Here is an 18,318-nt window from a genome sequence, read left to right as displayed (position 1 = left end):
CTGCGTGTTTTGGCCAAAGGTGGGAGCCAGGACATAAGTAGTTTTGCCCTAAAATAAAGCTCATTTGGATGAAGATTATAAATGAAATTAAAGTTTTAATGCTCAATAAGGTATAGTACCAGCAAACCCATTTGTAATTTTGTTTCGCTGTATAAAAGACTGGTTTCTGCCGGAAGATAAGGAAATGACAGCCCATCTAATGGGGGGGGGGAATCCCAAACCCTTACACTGGATGAGTGAATCATGAGGATATAGGAATTGGTAAATATAGTTAATTAATAGGATGAGGGAGGGTAGACAAGCAAATATTCTGTTTAATTAAAAATGGGAGCGTGTTTGCATTGTGTACAGTATAATAAGACACAGGAAAATTTAGGACCATTTTGTTAGCTGTCTTGTTTTTTGGGGGGGGTGCAATAAAATACATTTTAAAAAGAGAGTAGGAATGTGGTGAGCCAGGCCTGTTTGGGGTGAAAGCCTGTCTTGCTCTTTTGTAATAATGTAGGGCACAGGAATGGCTTATGAAAGCCAGAAGCATTTTATCAAGTAGAATCGGAGAGCTGAGCTTGGACAAACAAGACCTGCAGAAGCTTCTGCTGTTATTATGTAACTGAAAGCAGCTTGCCAGGAGGGATACCTAATATTTCCTTAAAGACAATAAGTTGCTCACCTGTACAGCAACCCTATAAAAGAAAATTGCCAAGAAGCGTTACCTCACTATTTCACAATATTAAAATTTGAAAAGATTTCATGATGGAAAAAAGCAGGAACGCCTGTGTACTTTCCTTAGCCAGTATTAGGGTTGTATATGTTAGGGAAGTATGAAAGCATGATAACTTGCCAAGCAAGAGACAATATATCATTGTGTAAGACTTTAAGTGACAGTTTAGTTGTTTATGTAATAAAAAAGCTGTTGAGGATCCATGTGTTTCCTGAGCTACACCAGTTTTGCCTGTGGAAAAGTATTTTAAAACTCTTTAAGATAATTGTCAATATTTAAGTACTGTATTACAATAGTGAATCCGCTCTTTATTAGCATTTAGTGGAGTTGATTCACTTGACTGATAGGTCACCTCACATGCAGCCATCCCAGTCTTTCCTTTGCTAATTGATTGAGGTGGGAGTGGGCTGGAAGAGAATTACTGTACTGAAATGCATATAGTTCACCCATTTCCCCATAATAGTTGATGTGCTTAGGCCTGACATGCATGAACTAAGAGGGAGAAGGACTCTGTTATTATATGCAATGGGGATCATTTTCTGTGCAGGTGCTGTTCCCACAATGGACTGGCACCAGGCCCTTTATATGATTTCTGTGATAGTTTACCTGTTAGACTGAGAAACGTTAGTAATATTAAAAAGTAGTATTTAGCAACTCCTGATATCCAGACCTTTCACATTAAACATTTCCCCAATTACTTTGTATTTCACAGATCCCTCCCCTAGTTAGGCTCTCTCTGTCAAAGTGGTTTGTTAGTCTGTGCTAAAAGAAAATCTGACCTATACAATATAACATTAATTTAAAGAATCCATACTATAAACTATATAGGTCATTCACAAACTGTGTGAGGGTTACGTTCCAGGGATGACGCATATATGCAAAAATATACATAGTCAAACTGACCCTACACAGCCATCCTTATCTTCTGTGGCTGGCATTCATAATGGGTCACACACACACACACACACACACCAAGCCTTGCTTACTGGGCTCCAGGATGCTCCCATGAGATATTGCAGGGCAACTAAGAGCCTCCCTAAAACCAAGTAAGCAAATCTGAGTTTACCTGCTCAAAAAGAACTTTTAAGCTCTCCACCTTCCATGAATTTTGTGCAATTTCAACCTGCCAATCGCCAACCATGTAAAGTTGAAATTATTATTATTATTATTATTATTATTATTATTTGAATAACCTGGAGGTCTCGGGGCAGATCACAGAATAAAATAAAAATAAAAATCCACAAAATACATAATCAAAATAAAAACAGCCACCCAATAACTCCCCCACCCCCGAGAAAAAAAAACATTTTAAAAGGGCATAGAATGTCAATCAAATCAACCAAATGCCTGGTTAAAAAGCAACATTTTTGCCTGGCACATAAAGGTATATAATGAAGGTGCCAGGCACCCTGGGGAGAGCAGTCCACAGATGGGGAGCCACTGCGTAGAAGGCCCGTTCCCATGTTGCCACCCTCCGTTCTTGAGTTAAGTGTGTGTAAGTTAAATGTGTGTAGTGTTCTGCCTCTATAATAAATATATAAAATGTTTAAAATAGTATGATTGTGAAGTTTTTCATATTCACAATTAGGGTTACCATATTTCAAACAGTGAAAATCCGGACAGAAAAGTTGTTGAATTTTGGGGGGCAAAATCGGGGGGGAGGTGCCATTTTTGAGCTATTCTTATGGAAAATTGGCAGGCATGGGCTGCCATACTTCCAGATTTTCCCAGACATTTTACTGATTTCCGCCAGGACACTGTTAGAGTCAGCAGTATTCTGGATATGTCCGAAAATCTGGACGTGTGGCAGCCAATTAAATCAGTTTTGTGTATATACAATATACAATAAAAATGAAAAGTAAGGAAGATGAAATTGCAAGCCCTTTAAAGGCTCTGCAATTTCATTAATATGTATGTTAAATATTTTGGTGGAAGTTAATGTGCAATTATGTGAAGTCCTAAAGAACAGAATTCTTTAACATAACGGGCTCTTTAGAAGATCTCTAAATAGACTTGGAAGACTATTAAAAAGCAGCACCACAGTTTCATATAAATTCCTGTAGCAGCTTTAGATTTGAAAATGGCCTATTTCACACTTCTTAAATTACATTTGTGTGTTTCTAGACTGTTTCCCACTTTTCAACTCCACCTCCAATGCTGAAAACCAGTTTGGAGAACTAATACTTGCTGATTGGATTGGTGCAGTTTCATATAAATAACAAATAATTCATTATATAGTTTTAAGTATACTAGATTTTAATATAAAACATAATTGTTTTGGACTTTTAAAATCCTAAGCCAGGAAAATTAACTGCAGATATTCCATCTGAATTTAGGACTAATGTAATTCTCTCTCAGCACTTCTAACATGCTAGCTCAGAAGTAAAACTCATATATGGAAAGAGTGTGAAGCTGAAAATTAATTCATTAAACAGCAGAACATTATCAACAGCAGAAAATGTTAAAATCCCTTAAATCAATGCTTGTGGTAACATAAACTCACAAATCAACATATAAAATGCCTGGGCAAAGTTAATACCTCCCTTCTGCATTTGTAACCCTAATGTCTTATGCACTAGGCAACTCTGTTGACATATAATAATATGAATTTCCTGTATTTAAAAAATGACACACACATTCATTTAAATTGTTTGAGAAGAAAGATGTTCCAGATGATTTAAGAATTTCAGTTCAAGGTTTGTTTGTTTTTGTGAGCTGCAGGCTTATCTTTTGAGGAATGTGTTCTATAACATGCAGATTCAGTCTCTGTTTCACCCTCATTAAGTTCAATTTATGTCTCCAATCAAGGTCTTAAAACCTGATGCTGCAAATGAAACTGACATGGCCTTCTCTCCATTGTGCCTTCAGACTATCAGCTGCATCTGGCCTGCCAGTGTCTGTTGTACAGGTTGAGCGGGAGTCATGTGTAGCATGGTGCAAGGGAGAATTGTGCTATTAGTCATCTATCAGTGCTTATGTACAGTCAATATCAGGCTTCCTCCAAACTCAGCCCTCCAGATGTTTTGAGAGTACAATTCCCATCATCCCTGACCACTGGTCCTGCTAGCTAGGGATCATGGGAGTTGGAGGCTAAAAAATATCTGGAGGGCCGAGTTTGAGGAAGCCTGGTCAATATTATACAGGACACATCCAAGATACCTGCACAGCCAAATTCCATACATTACACTAGCCCCTGAAATAATTGCATTTTCTCGGCGACAAAATGACTACAATCCTGTCCTGTTACGCAAAGCAGTCCTTCATTACGGCAAGATGAGGGACTTGGACAGGATGTTTACTGTCCCCAACACATGTTACACAGTATGCACTGCCTAGAATTTATTGAGGAAGTGTGAAATAGGATGGCAGAGTATGTGTGAGCAGAACTTGAACTGCAGCTTCGGTTTCACTGAGAGTATGATTCCATTGTTTTGCAATTTAGAACAAGTTGCTAAAGGTCTTGGGGATACAAATGACTTACACAGAAGTTATCTATGTGAAGGTATACTGTTCAGAATTCATACCAAGACACACACACCCTGAAGTTAACAGAGTCCTCTTTCCCCACCCCAGAGGCACAGCAGGTGGCATGAGAGGGCATTGCTGGAAATGAGAGGTCCATGCATAGCTCCCATGTCCCCCAACTAGTCCTCCCTCTGTTTGCCACACAGGCTCCTCATAATCTGAAGCATGAGTAACTTGAATGGCATGTACATGGAAGGCTGGGCAAAAATATGTGAGACAAGCATGGATCTCCCATTCCATACTGATGCCCCCTCAGACTGCTCGCTCGTGTAACTGGGGGCGAGTGGGAAAGCTTTGAGATCTACTGCTGTGCACATCCGTTACACCTGAACTCAGTTGGATGGAGCCCCAAGTGATTTCATTTTGCAGAAGCCTGTATAACCTTTAAATTACAGAAATAATAAGAATAGTATTAGTTCTATTTTTGGGTACACTCTGAATAATTTACAGCACATATGAATCAAGCAATTTCAAAGGAGAGAAAATTTGGCTTAAATGTGCATTTGGCAATAGCTTTAAACAGTTCCTGCACCAATTAGCAAGAAATGTTCTTCACCACCTGATATTTTAAAATGATGTTTCCCCCCCTGCCTGTTTTTTGTGTGTGTGCTGGGGTTTTTTTGGGGGGGGGTTGTGCCTGGAAATTGTGTGGTAACAACAGTAGGAATCCTGAGTGTTCCATGTGAATAGTTTTGCTGTAGATATACATTTTAACCTTGAAACCGTGGGAGTCTACTAAACTCTCTGTGTAAAAGACAGTTTTCCAGATATAAATCTTAATATTGTTTATATAAGGACAGGGGTTAATGATTTGGCTCAGAAGCCAAAAATATCAGTTGAGCTAAAATATGGTTTATACACTAAATTTAGCTGTAAAATGAACTCTCCCCAAATCCACACCCCTATCGATGACTGCTTCTGTATTTAAATGCCAACTTACCAGTAAGTCAAATATGACAAATAGTTTTGAACATTATTACGTTAAAAGAGAATGTTTCCAGAACCTCCCTGGAGGCTAGTAGACATGGTCTTTTTGCCAGTCAGTGAGTTCATTGCTAAATAGAAAACAGAATTTGGAATAATGACTGCTGATGTCACCAAGGGCACTGATGTTTGAGGTTCCCGAAAACGGGGAAGCATTGCTATTTCCAATTGCAGTTCATAAAAAGGATGATGTATTTGAGGGACTTATTTTCCCAGATGCAAGGTTGTGGGTTCCCAAGGAAGGCTGATAGCTTCCACCCCTTTCCAGCTTTCTGACAATAATGTTACAGATCTGGGGTAACAGAATTTGGGGGCAAGGACACCTATAACTGCTAGAATTAGTGAATGTTAGAAATTAATAAAAGGGTGGAATTTAGCTGATTTTTTGAGTACTGAAGGGAAGATGCCAGGCCAGTGGAAAAATACAGAATAAGTTCCCTTTCCAGGCCAGGGCCTCACCTGGGATAAAAGTCATTAAGCATGGCAAAAGGTGTTGATAGCCCATCACAGGGAAATCCTTGGGCCTGTGCCAAAGGAGGTGGTTAGGGTTATGCTGAGCAATGATGTAATTACAGGGAAATAGTCATCTTTTAAAACTGGGCTTGGAATAGTGGGGAGAATGGGTGAGCAGACAGGGGTTGCTTGGCAAGGGGTTTTCTGGAAAGGAGAAGTAGGAAGTCGAGAGAACTTTATACTTGGGGCTGAAGGGCAGATGCCATGAGGGCTGGCTGAAGACAAGCCTGGAGCAGAGGCACAGAGATGGCACTTAAGAAGCCTCTGCATGCAGTGCTGAGCTGCTGTGAAGGATGAGCCTTCTTCAGATAAGAATGCTGTCAACTCCACACACTCGCCATCTGTGCCCAGGTTGTAAAAATATGTTAATAAAGCCCATTTTAAAAGACAGGACAGCCTCCGCTGCATCTTGATTCCCAATGGAAACACGACCCTGAATGAGCGCCTGGAACCTGCCAGAATTTTGCTCATTTCCTCTCTCATTGAAAGAGGAATAACTTTGGCTGATCTTTAGATTGTGATCTAAAGAACCTTCAAAGGAATTTAATCTCCTGAGGTGTACAGGGGTAAGGTAAAGGTAAAGGGACCCGGACCATTAGGTCCAGTCATGACTGACTCTGGGGTTGCGGCGCTCATCTCGCATTATTGGCCGAGGGAGCCAGCGTACAGCTTCCAGGTCATGTGGCCAGCATGACAAAGCCGCTTCTGGCGAACCAGAGCAGCACACAGAAATGCCGTTTACCTTCCCGCTAGCGGTACCTATTTATCTACTTGCACTTTGATGTGCTTTTGAACTGCTAGGTTGGCAGGAGCTGGGACCGAGCAACGGGAGCTCACCCCGTCATGGGGATTCGAACCGCCGACCTTCTGATCAGCAAGCCCTAGGCTCTGTGGTTTAACCCACAGCGCCACCCATGTCCCACAGGGGTAAAGCACTCTTAACTGCTCTTTAATCTCCAATCCTAAATACAAATAGTTTGGTACATGTTAGTGAAGCATTTAAATATGTGTTTGTCACAGATTAATACCTACTAATAGAAAACTAGTTTGACTATATTAGAATCATAGTTTGCCTCTCTCATTGTGTTGCTGAAATATTGTTTAATGAACACATTTGTAATTTCTTTCAGTGAAGACATTCTATAATGTTGCTGCAGCAAGTCTCTAGACTTGCTGGAGAATATGTTTTCTGAGGTAGACTCAAAATAAAACATTTTTGTTTAAATAAATCTCATGCCCCCATATCTCACTAAATCTCGTCATCCGATACAAACTGGCAACCATTTTATAATCAAGGCTGTCTAGCTTGAGGATTTATTGTATGTGTGACAATGCAAATAAATACTCAGTGAATATTTCAATATTTGAAACTTTCATAGTAGAGCAAAAAAATACTTTCCAGACAAATTCTTAAAACCCTAATTTCCCACTTGAGATACTGAAACTTGTGTCCCTTATATGTAACGTGAGTTGTAACCTATTTATGTAACTATTAACTGTTATATGTAACGTGAGTTACATATAACAGTTAATAGTTACATAAATAGGTTACAACAAATAAACTGAATTTTATTTTAAAAGGTTGTTAGAATTTGAATCCATTTAAAGGTATTTGTTACCTTACAAGACTGAAAACCAGAGGTGTAAACTACCTGTATTTAGAATGCAGTTTTGTTGTTTGCCCAAATGTAATGTGAGCTGGCACATTTCGTTTAGTTATTGCTGCCCTCTGCAGGTTGCTTAAAGTATAATGAAAAGGGAGTTTGATGCTTGGAAAAGTGGAGATGAACTTTAAATGCAGTTTTCTAGTGACCAAATGATTTGTTGTAATCCAGAATCAAAGGGAAAGGGATATTTTGGGGGGGGGGGAGAGGAAGGAAGGAAAATCCAACCTCAGCCACATCTTAATAGCTACAAAGTTCTGATAACAACCAGTTGGAATAGAAACAGTTCAAAGAAAGGAGGAGCCAAAAGTTGCTGAGTCTTCAGCAGAGCGTACAATAGAGACTCGGCAGTCCCAACTCTTCCTTTGCTGCAGCCTGATAGAAAGGCTATATAATATGGTGTCTCTGTAGAGTTCAGATAGGGATTTGTCATCTTTTCAGTGGTACAATTATTTTAGACTCTGAATTTAATTTTTTTTCCAGGAGGGACCTTCATTAGATGGTAATGTGTATTATTTCACTTACTTCAAAATGTGTTAAGCCATCCCTAATGCTCATTTTGCTGAGTGGAGCACTGGGCATCTGTTTCAAACATGGTACATTTCAAAAGACAGCCTGAAACGGCCCTATACACCAGGCAAATTAGGCCCAGCAGGCTAAAGATTCCCCAAGGCTGGTGTTTAAGATTGTTGTCTTGGTAGCATTTTGAAAGGTACCATGTTCCTGACAACCAATCATTCATAAGGAACCTACTGTTTCTACTAGGATTGTATTAAGATGTTTTTGAATAGTAAAGATGATGTTGAAATTAGGATTAGGATTTTTATTATTATTATTTGTACCCTGCCCATCTTACTGGGTTGCCCCAGCCACTCTGGGCGGCTTCCTGCATATATAAAAGCCTAGTAAAACATTAAACCTTAAAAGCTTCCCTATACAGGGCTGCCTTCAGGATGTTTCCCAAATGTTATATAATTACTTATTTCCTTAACATCTGATGGGAGGACATTCCACAGGGTGGGTGCTACTACCGAGAAGGCCCTCTGCCTGGTTCCCTGTAACCTCACTTCTCACTGGGAGGGAACCGCCAGAAGGCCTGGGAGCTGGACCTCAGTGTCCGGGCTGAGTGATGGGGGTGGAGACTCTCCTTCAGGTACACAGGGCCGAGGCAGTTTAGGGATTTCAAATAAAAAATCCTTTTTATGCATTACTTTTATAAAATTATATATATATATATATATATATATATATATATATATATATATAAACATAAACAGTTACAACGGTTCACATTACATTGATTTCAGTGGTAGTATTAAGCACATGCTCCAGGATTTTCAATTTCAGCGTTTTTTTTTAATATAATTTTTATTCATTTTTACATAAACAACAAATAAAACATACATACAAATAACACATATAAATTTTCCATAATTATTCACATTGTTATTTTCATGGTAAAGGGACTTCCCTCAGTTCCCCCCCCCCCTTTGAGCTACATTATCCATTTGAATATTTAGCAGGTCCCTCTTCTAAAATCTTACGCTATATTAATAATTCTTAATAAATCATTCTATCTTAAAATTATTTCTCATACACTGCCGAAAACCTAATCTCTGCTTTCTTGAAGATACTGTAAATTAAATAATACAATTTTTCTTTAAATAGTCTCTAAATTTCTTCCAATCTTCTTCCACCTTCTCCTCTTTCTGAGCGCGGATCCTTCCAGTCATCTCGGCGAGTTCCATATAGTCCATCATCTTTTTCTGCCAATCGTTTATTGTAGGCATCTCTTGCACTTTCCAAAATTTTGCTATTAATAATCTGGCTGATGTTGTGGCATACAAAAAGAATATACAGTCCTTTTTTGGAATCTCATCTCCACCAATTCCTAGCAAAAAAGGCTTCTGGTTTTTTTAATAAAGGTGTTCTTGAACACCTTTTTTAATTCATTATAAAAAAAATTCCCCAGAAGTCTTTTATCTTGGGGCTCAATTTCAGCAGTTTAGAAGGGTTTCCTTACAAGTAAATATCCACTTTCTTTTTATGTGTGAAACCTTAGCTCCAAACCTTTTCGGAACAGAAAAAAAAGTGCAGGTTGAAATCTGCACTTTTGTGTTTTCTGCCTACATAAGATAAATTTTAAGATTGCTTGTCAAAGAAAGTGTCAGATGTGTTTCCAAGGCAACTTACTAAAGATACTTAGAAATCTAAAGATAGATATAATAATGTCAGTAGCTAAATAATATTGTTCATCTTGGTCTTCTTCTCTTTAACAAATGTGAAATATTTAAGATAGATTCAGAAGCCTTCTGTGTTCTACCTATTGCTGTTTTGGGCAGTTTATTGCAGTTAGTTCATGTTAGAGCAAAGTGATAAAGGAAAATACAGTGAGATGCACAGGGAAAGCAAGTTCCCTGTTGGCAGGCGGGATTGACTTGTTTGTCCTTCCCATTTTCTCAGCCATATAACTTGATTCAAAATTCTCTCTCAGGTTTTATGTTCTAGACCAGGCACCCCCAAACTTCGGCCCTCCAGATGTTTTGGCCTACAACTCCCATGATCCCTAGCTAACAGGACCAGTGGTCAGGGAAGATGGGAATTGTAGTCCAAAACATCTGGAGGGCCGAAGTTTGGGGATGCCTATTCTAGACCAGTGTTTCTCAACCACTGTTCCGCGGCACACTAGTGTGCCGCGAGACGCTGGCTGGTGTGCAGCGACGTGCAGCGACGAGAAGGGCGATTTGCATTGTCACGTGCCTGGCAGCCGCCAATTCACTACACTGACCCAACGGAAAGCAATATTTCTCCTCCTCTTTCCCAAAGCTCAGTGCAAATGAGACTTACCCGCCGGAAAGCAATATTTGGCAAGTGTTTCTTACAGTCATAATTATAATATAGGGCGGCACAGAGTTAAATTTTTTAACTTTTTTAATGGTGGTGTGCCTCGTGATTTTTTTCACGGAACAAGTGTGCCGTGGCCCAAAAAAGGTTGAGAAACACTGTTCTAGACAAACAGCTCACTTTGCTGCAAGGAATGTTTGTGGCCAAGGGTTGAGATGGATTACTTCTTTAAGTAGCAAGCCTGTTTAAGGCATGATCCTAAGCACAAGTAAATTCCCCTGAACCCTGTGCAACTGATTTCTAAGAAAATGTGCTACTTCAGTGAACTGCAAGATTCTCACGAAAGCTGTATGAAGTCAGTTCAGCCTTTTTATGTGGCAGCCAAAGGCAGCACTGTTTACTGAGGTTTCATACCTAGACAAATAAATGTTTGAGTGTAAAGTGTTGTTCAGATTTTACAAAAAAGCACAAGCAATTTATTTTTTTACATATGCAAACATAGATACCCTGTATATATTAAGATGAGAGTTGCATATGGTTTGGTGTATTATCATTAGAAGTTTATCATACATCTGATGCAACTAGAACTTTTGAGCAGCATATAAAGATAGTGTGTGTTTAAAAACAAGTGCCTTAGAAGAACCTGTCATGCAGAGAGTCTAAATACTTACATGTGAGAAGGAAGGTTGTCAGGGTCCCAATGAGGCTGCAGTTGCCTCTCCACTAAAAACCTCACCCCTCTGCCCTGCTACTACGCATGGGGGTGGGGGGGAATTCATCTTACAGAGGAGGGATTGACATGGAAGTAAAGTACAAAGTACCGGTACCTTGCCATTTCCAACCTTGAACAAATCTTCACTTTGCCTTGTAACTTTCACTAGATTTTGCCAAAATAGATACTTTGTGGAGGAACTGTGATCAGATCTCCAAATGTCGTGTATTTTCACTTAGAGCTGCTGCTATTATCCCTGCCAATTTGGATCCGAGCCGTTGTTCTGAGGGAGGAGTTAACTCTTTTCTCTCAGTACAATGTGAGTACCTCTTCTGTTGCCACTCTAGCAGCAGTTTTGAAAGGCGATTGGAGTCAGGGAAACAGCTGTGCTTAAAGCAGTATCACAGCCCAGATAAAAATCTTAAGGTCCTTGTACAGTGGTACCTCTGGTTACAAACGCTTCAGGTTACAAACATCACTAACCCAGAAACAGTACCTCAGGTTAAGAACTTTGCTTCAGGATGAGAACGTGCTCCGGCGGCATGGCGGCAGCAGGAGGCCCTATTAGCTAAAGTGGTGCTTCAGGTTAAGAAGGACCTCCGGAACTAATTAAGTTCTTAACCAGAGGTACCACTGTAGTTGCACTGGGCAAAAGGAAAATGTGTTGGAAGCTCCAGTCACAGAGTAGTGTGACCCTTCCACAACTGTATCCTACAATATGGCATCAGGAAAGGGGGCTATATGTCTGTTTTAGTGGCATCATAAGCCTTAGAAATAGGTGCCCAAGAACACTCAGTGTCATATCCAGCCAGCACTCCAAATTACAATAGCTCTACTATTGTGGGAAAGAGAGAGGTTTTAGGTTTATCCTCTAAACCAGGAGGGGGTGTGTCTAATCTGTTGCCCTCCAGATCTTGTTGGACTCCACATCTCATCATTCCTGATCACACTAGCTGGGGCTGTTGGTACCTGGAGGCCACAGTTTAGCCACTGTTGTTGCAAAACTAAAGTGGTTTATTGAGGAGAGACATATAAGCCTGCAAATGAACAACAGCTTCTCATTTCCTGTAAACTGGAAATAACCTAGCACTTCTCTCTGCTTGATGTCTGCTCTTCTTTAAAACTTTAACACCACACTTTTATTTCCTGGTAGTCAGCCTGTTGCCATAGCAACAGGTGTTGGAAATTCAGGTAATATGAGTCAGGGCTAATCCTGTTAATACGTACATCTTTCCTAGGAGCCTTGTCTTGGTTCTTCCCTGTCTTATGCTTGTAGCTGTGCCCTGTATCCCTTGTGAAAATAAACCTTTTGGTAGATTCATAGGGTTCCTAAATCTAAAAGTAATGCAGGGCAGGTTATCTTGTTCATAGTTTAAGGAGGTTAAATATTTTAAAACTCAAGTAAAAACATTAACAAAATACCAGAACTGAGCCAAAAAAAAATCCAAGCAATTGTCCACATGCAACAAATATAAATAATAGGTGAGCTCCTTCGTTAATAGAGTAGCCCCATTGAAATCAGTAGCCCCATTGAAAGACTTCAGTCTTTCCATTTTAATGGGGTCAACTCAATTTCTTAGTTGGCCAATAAGATGGGTAATCTAACAATAAATATGCATTATGGTTTTTTAAAAGACTATTTTAGAAAGTGAAGGTGCCGTACTGTTTCTGCAGAGATACACTAAACAATGCACATCCACAGGGTTCTTATAGTAGTTGCCTAAACTTCGTTTGCTGCATTAGCTTTTTAAAGTTCCGTATATCACCTTTTACATCTTTCTTCCCAGGTAATTAATACATTTGGATTGTATAGGCTTTTATTGGGGGCCCTTGTACTGTAAAAAGTATTGGATAAATGGTGTTTTGGCTGCAACTTTAACCATGTTTCTTAGATTACCCACCGTATGTATCATAATAATAGTGGGGATGAGGCAGCTGTTATTGGGTTTTTTTTAGATATATTAGTTTTTCCATGGTTAACAGCTATGTTTTCTTTCAGCTTTCTAGAAAGAATAGACAGTGTCAGTCTGATTGATTACACACCTACAGATCAGGTGAGTAAAGTGGGAAACAACTGGCTGTGAACTGTAAGCCATCTTCTTCTTTTAAGAAAAAATGTGTCCAGTGGTGTCCATGTGCTGAGAGAATAAAACTGTCAGTGGAACAGGAATGCAGTGTCTGGTATTTCTCCTTGCATGCTGTATGCCACTGAAACTTGCTCTGGGTTCCTGAGGGACCCTTCAGGCTTCAAAAAATTGCCTCCATCCCTGTTCTACTGGTAGATTTGTTTCATGAGTGCACAGACACCACTGGAGGCAACCCATAGTATTTAATTTTAAATATACTAATTTTAAACCGTTTGGTGGGGGGAATGTCTCAAATGAAGGATGAGTTAATTCTGTCATGTTTGCTTCCTTAAAATTCAGAGATCACAATCACAGAAAGAACATAGATCATTTGTTGAAGTGTTCTAGTCCTTCGTGAATTTAGTTTTTGTAAACAACAATGGCCTTTTCCCTTCCATGCCACGTGGCAGACAGCTTTTGAAACTGTGGGCGGGGGGGGGCACACATTACAAACAATTTGTTGTACTGCGGGGTGGAGGCATCCATTCAAAGAACAACAGTAAAATAGTTCCACCTTGCTTGATTCTAAGCATGTCTTCAGATCCTGGCCAGTATCAAAAAGTAAATATCACCGACTCCTTGTTTGCATTTCCTGATGCCCAAGAAGCAAAACACACCAGCCCTTTTCACTGCTGATTGTGAGGCATGTGCCACCATGGTGTCTGGCATAGTCACAAAGGCATGCCTTTTCAGAGGAAATTTAGCCAGATATGGTAAGAACTGTGTAGTTTGAGAAGTTACAGAGAAAAGAGAGCCAGCTGATGAAACAGTTGTGTCAATTCACATTGTGCATCAGTTGCACTGAAATGTTGATATATCAGTTAAAATTGTATAGTCCAGGGTAGACAGTGTGATGCCTCCCAGATGTTGTGGGCAACAATTCCCACCAGACCGAGCAGAATGGCCAAGAGTCAGGGGCTGATGAGGGTTGTCATTCAAAACATCTGGAAGAACTACGTTGGCTATTCCTGTACTCCCAGTATAAACAAGTGCATTTTTAAACCAAAAAACTACATACTTCTGATTCTGTTTTTCCTTTCCAGGATCTCTTGAGGTGCAGGGTTTTGACATCTGGGATTTTTGAGACAAGATTCCAAGTAGATAAAGTAAACTTTCAGTGAGTACACTAGTACTGTAGTAATCTGTAATTTTGTCATCATGGTATAGGCGACCAAATAGACTTTTAAAAAAATTATAGAACCATTTTTTTCAAATAACCTTGTGGGCTGCAACAGGATTGCACAAGAGAAAAGAAGAGCTTGAAACGTATACAACAGCTTCATTTGTTGCACAAGCCATTGCTGATTTATTTTGGTCCTTGAACTTTCAAATTTCAGATGAGGTATTTCCAAGGCTTTATATAATGATAATGAAGGAGTGGAAGTGTTATATCACGAGATCTAATTCAAATAGCACATTAAAATCATTGGGTTTTGAATTTTTATATTTGATACCTACAAAAGCAATGATAGCTACTACAAAGAGAAGTTTAATTAAAATCTAGGCTATGTTTGCTGTTAATACTTTTTTCTAGTCTGACTGCAGCAATGAAGCATTACCAATGAATCATTTTAATACTTTTACCCATTTGAAATTTTTGGTATATTATGGAATGTTCTCAGGCCTTAAAGATACGCTGCATCTCAAAATAATTACATTCTAAACAGTGCTTATAAAACTCAGGTAAAGCTGAATAACTTTCTCAGCCTTGTAAAAGTATTGTAGGAATGTCAAGTTAATTCCTTCTGTCCTATAAACCACTAGAGCAGATAGAGCAGGCACAGGCAAACTCGGCCCTCCAGATGTTTTGGGACTACAATTCCCATCATCCCTGACCACTGGTCCTGTTAGCTAGGGATGATGGGAGTTGTAGTCCCAAAACATCTGGAGGGCTGAGTTTGCCTATGCCTGAGATAGAGGATACGTGCCTTTTTTCTCAGTAGACTTGTTTGTCCCACATTCTTGTTTCATTTTGGGTCTTGCCTTTGAGACATGTTTGTAAATTTGCACTCTCAGCCAGACTCCCCCCCCCCCTTTTCACAACTGATCTTTGTTTCCCCAACTATCTGTTAGTATATAAATAAAATATTTTTGGGAAACTCTGAGCGAATGTTACTTTTTTCATGCAATAAATACTGCCATTTCATTTGGGAGTTTAGGAACATAGCATGCAAAGTGTAACTTTCCTTGTGCATGCCAAAACGTAACACCCTCTGGCTTTTCAACAGCATGTTTGATGTAGGTGGTCAGAGAGATGAAAGAAGAAAATGGATCCAGTGTTTTAACGGTAAGTAATATATTCACATTATGTGTTCTAAGAGCATTTCCAGCCCCCTTATTTTATGTTGTTAAGTGTACATAATTTAGATTGAGCTAAGTTTGTAAACCTTCAGAAATCTTTACCATTTTGTCTGTATATCCTAGATTGCATTCATATAAATACCATCATAAAACATGTTTATTTACTGTGACAATGAATGCAACACGGTAAAAATCTTATTCTCTGGGTGTTCTCCTCTCCTCTAGATGTCACAGCTATTATCTTTGTTGTGGCCTGTAGCAGCTACAACATGGTCATAAGGGAAGACAACAACACAAACAGATTACGGGAGTCCCTGGACCTCTTCAAAAGTATCTGGAACAACAGGTAAAATTCCCATACGACAGAGCAACTATATTGGGAGGGGGGAAGAGTATGTACCATTTCTAGCTCTCCATAACTCTGCTGCCACTAGGCAAGCACTGGCACACTGGGCTGGGATGGGATACGCAGAGAGTGAAGATCACTTTCTGTGCTCCCCATCCCCCACTACCAGTGGTGTCGCAGCGGAGGGGTGGTGCGCCCCGGGTTCCATGTCTGCAGGGGTGACAAGAAGTCACCCTGTGGGGGCTCTCGACAGTACGAGCAGCCATCACGCCACCACAGCCGCATGTGGAGGATCCTCTGTCCGCGGCTGTAGCAGCGATGGAGGGATCCTGCCACCGTCCGTATGGAGCTGGAGCGGCACCGGCAGCAAACCACTATACAGCGCATGCGCCATACGTAGCGAAGCCGCACATGCGCCCTACATAGCGACATCCGCCCCGGGTGTCACAACGCCTTCCTTTGCCCCTGCCCACCACCACTGGGTGAGCACTGGTGCAGCAGGCGGGGGCAGGACGCATCATGTGATGCCAGGCCCCCTCAATGGGGGGCAAGTTGGCACCCCTGCTTCTAAGCTTCCTTGCCTTGCTTCTGTGTTGCCAGAAGCAACTGGCTGACTGCTGTTGGAAATTAGGACACTGAATGATGTTTGTATGAGATTATTCTAACATATGGGTCTTTGCAGGTGGTTACGGACAATTTCTATCATTTTGTTTTTGAATAAACAAGATATGCTGGCTGAAAAAGTCTTGGCAGGGAAGTCTAAAATTGAAGATTATTTTCCTGAATTCACACGTTACACTGTACCTGAAGATGGTGAGTTTCTTATCTGCATTGTGATTAAGTAGCTAGGGTAATTTTTGGTTTCCTTTAATGTCATGCATAAATTCTTTAAATAAAGCTATGTCACACATATATATATCAAAGCAAATATATCAACGCAGAGGTTAAGATATATTTTGTTCCAAGTAACACTAATAAACCTTTAGACAACTAATAGGCTGGTTAGTTTAGATGGAAGTGTGGCCTTGGCTTGGCAGTCACCTAAGAGAGGAAAACCAGCAAGGAAGGAGGAAAGAGTGGTGAAAAATTCCAGCAATTGGGCTGAGCTGCAAACTATCCTCAGAACTAGTGGGTTCTCAGTAGCACCCACTACTTCTGCCGCAGCAGGTCTGAGCAGAAGATCTGACAAGATACACCAGTCTCCTCTGCAGCTCTGACAGTCACCATGGTCATGATGGAAGCAATTAACAGCTGCTGCCTCAGACAACCTTTTTGGCAAACCCCTTCCTCTTCCCAAACTTGAAGAGCTCAGAAAGGTAGTTCTTTCTTGACTTTGCTTGCAGTTTCAGAGGGCCATAGTTCTATATTGCAACAGGTTCCAGATTCAATCACTAATATCTGAAGGCAGGACTAGAAAAACTCCTCTGTCTGAAGCTTTGGATAACTGCTGCCGGTCAATGAAGACAATACTGACATGGACAAATAGCTTTCCATATCCCCACATTTCAGAATGCCTCTGCAGGTCAATGAAGGTCAGTACAATATCAGAAACAAGTCCCAGCACCTCCCTCAGAGGTAGGGTGGGGCCACTGGCAGGCACAAATTTTGGCTGACTACCAAGGTCAGATTTGTAGATCCCTGCCCTTGTGGAGCCTTGCTAACAATCCTCTACTCTCCCACAATATCTTTAGCACTGTTCCTTCAGAGCCCTTCTATAGTCTCCCTTTGCCTCAGTAAGTTTTTAATCTCATTTTCTACCTAATTTTTGTTCATGTTTCTTTCTCAGTCCCTTACCCGCTTTTCCCTCTTTCATTAGCCTTCTTGCTTCTGGACTTCCTGCCCTTTAGGTTTTTAATTTCCAGATTCTTTTCCCAAACTCCACCAGACAAAGTAACAAATACTCAAGAGAAGCTAGACTGAAAGATGCTTAGCTCCTTGAACTACTGAGCATTCCATGTGACTACACCAGATAAGAATCATGTATGAAGGTTTCATTCCCACAACCAAAATGTATATAGAGCAAATCCTCTATCTTATTTAAATGTTAATGTGTTGTGTATTATTCTTCCTTATCTCAGACAACTGTTGCTTTGTTGAGCAATTCCTTTCTTCCAACTCCTCACCATATTGCGTTGTGTTAGGTGCACTGGTCCGTTAGGGCACTTCCCCACCAAACCTACCTTGATGCCAAGCCCTCTTACCCTGTTCATAACCACCCTAAAGGCTGCCTGCTTCCTCCTCCTCCTTCAGACTCATTTTGCCCTTAAAGAACTCAGCAGGGAGGCAAACCAATACAAATGTCTCTACCTGCCCTTGGCTCTGTCTCCACCTACTATTGGCCCAATGAGCACCAGTCACCACTGGTTAGATGGTAATCAAGAGAGCATTTGCCCACATGGGAATATTTTAGCTGATGTATATTACAATGATGACAGTATAAAGTTGTAGATAATGATGTACCTAAATGTTACTATTGCAAGGAATGTTGCTGTTAAGGGACTTCTGGGGATTAAGTGTGTGAAATGAGGTTAGTTTTATTTAAGTTAATAAATGTTCTTTACATTTGACAGTATTGGCCATAA

The 18,318-nt window shown here is 40.3% G+C and overlaps 1 protein-coding gene across 3 annotated transcripts in view; it reads left to right on the top strand.

Annotated features, from left to right (window-relative positions):
• GNAL (G protein subunit alpha L) overlaps nucleotides 1–18,318 on the top strand; it is a 119,592-nt gene that overhangs the window by 98,962 nt on the left and 2,312 nt on the right. For all 3 annotated transcript variants that reach the window (XM_035124705.3, XM_035124706.3, XM_060277911.2), the window contains exons 6-10: nucleotides 12,963–13,017; nucleotides 14,133–14,206; nucleotides 15,318–15,376; nucleotides 15,616–15,736; nucleotides 16,419–16,549. In XM_035124705.3, the coding sequence (XP_034980596.3) occupies nucleotides 12,963–13,017; nucleotides 14,133–14,206; nucleotides 15,318–15,376; nucleotides 15,616–15,736; nucleotides 16,419–16,549 (440 nt within the window). The remainder of the gene's footprint in view (nucleotides 1–12,962; nucleotides 13,018–14,132; nucleotides 14,207–15,317; nucleotides 15,377–15,615; nucleotides 15,737–16,418; nucleotides 16,550–18,318) is intronic.

The sequence above is a fragment of the Zootoca vivipara genome, chromosome 8, assembly GCF_965207765.1.
Source record: "Zootoca vivipara chromosome 8, rZooViv2.hap1.1, whole genome shotgun sequence".
NCBI classification, from domain to species: Eukaryota; Metazoa; Chordata; class Lepidosauria; order Squamata; family Lacertidae; genus Zootoca; species Zootoca vivipara.
Note: the sequence above shows the minus strand (reverse complement) of the source record. Positions and strands in the feature narration are given on the sequence as shown.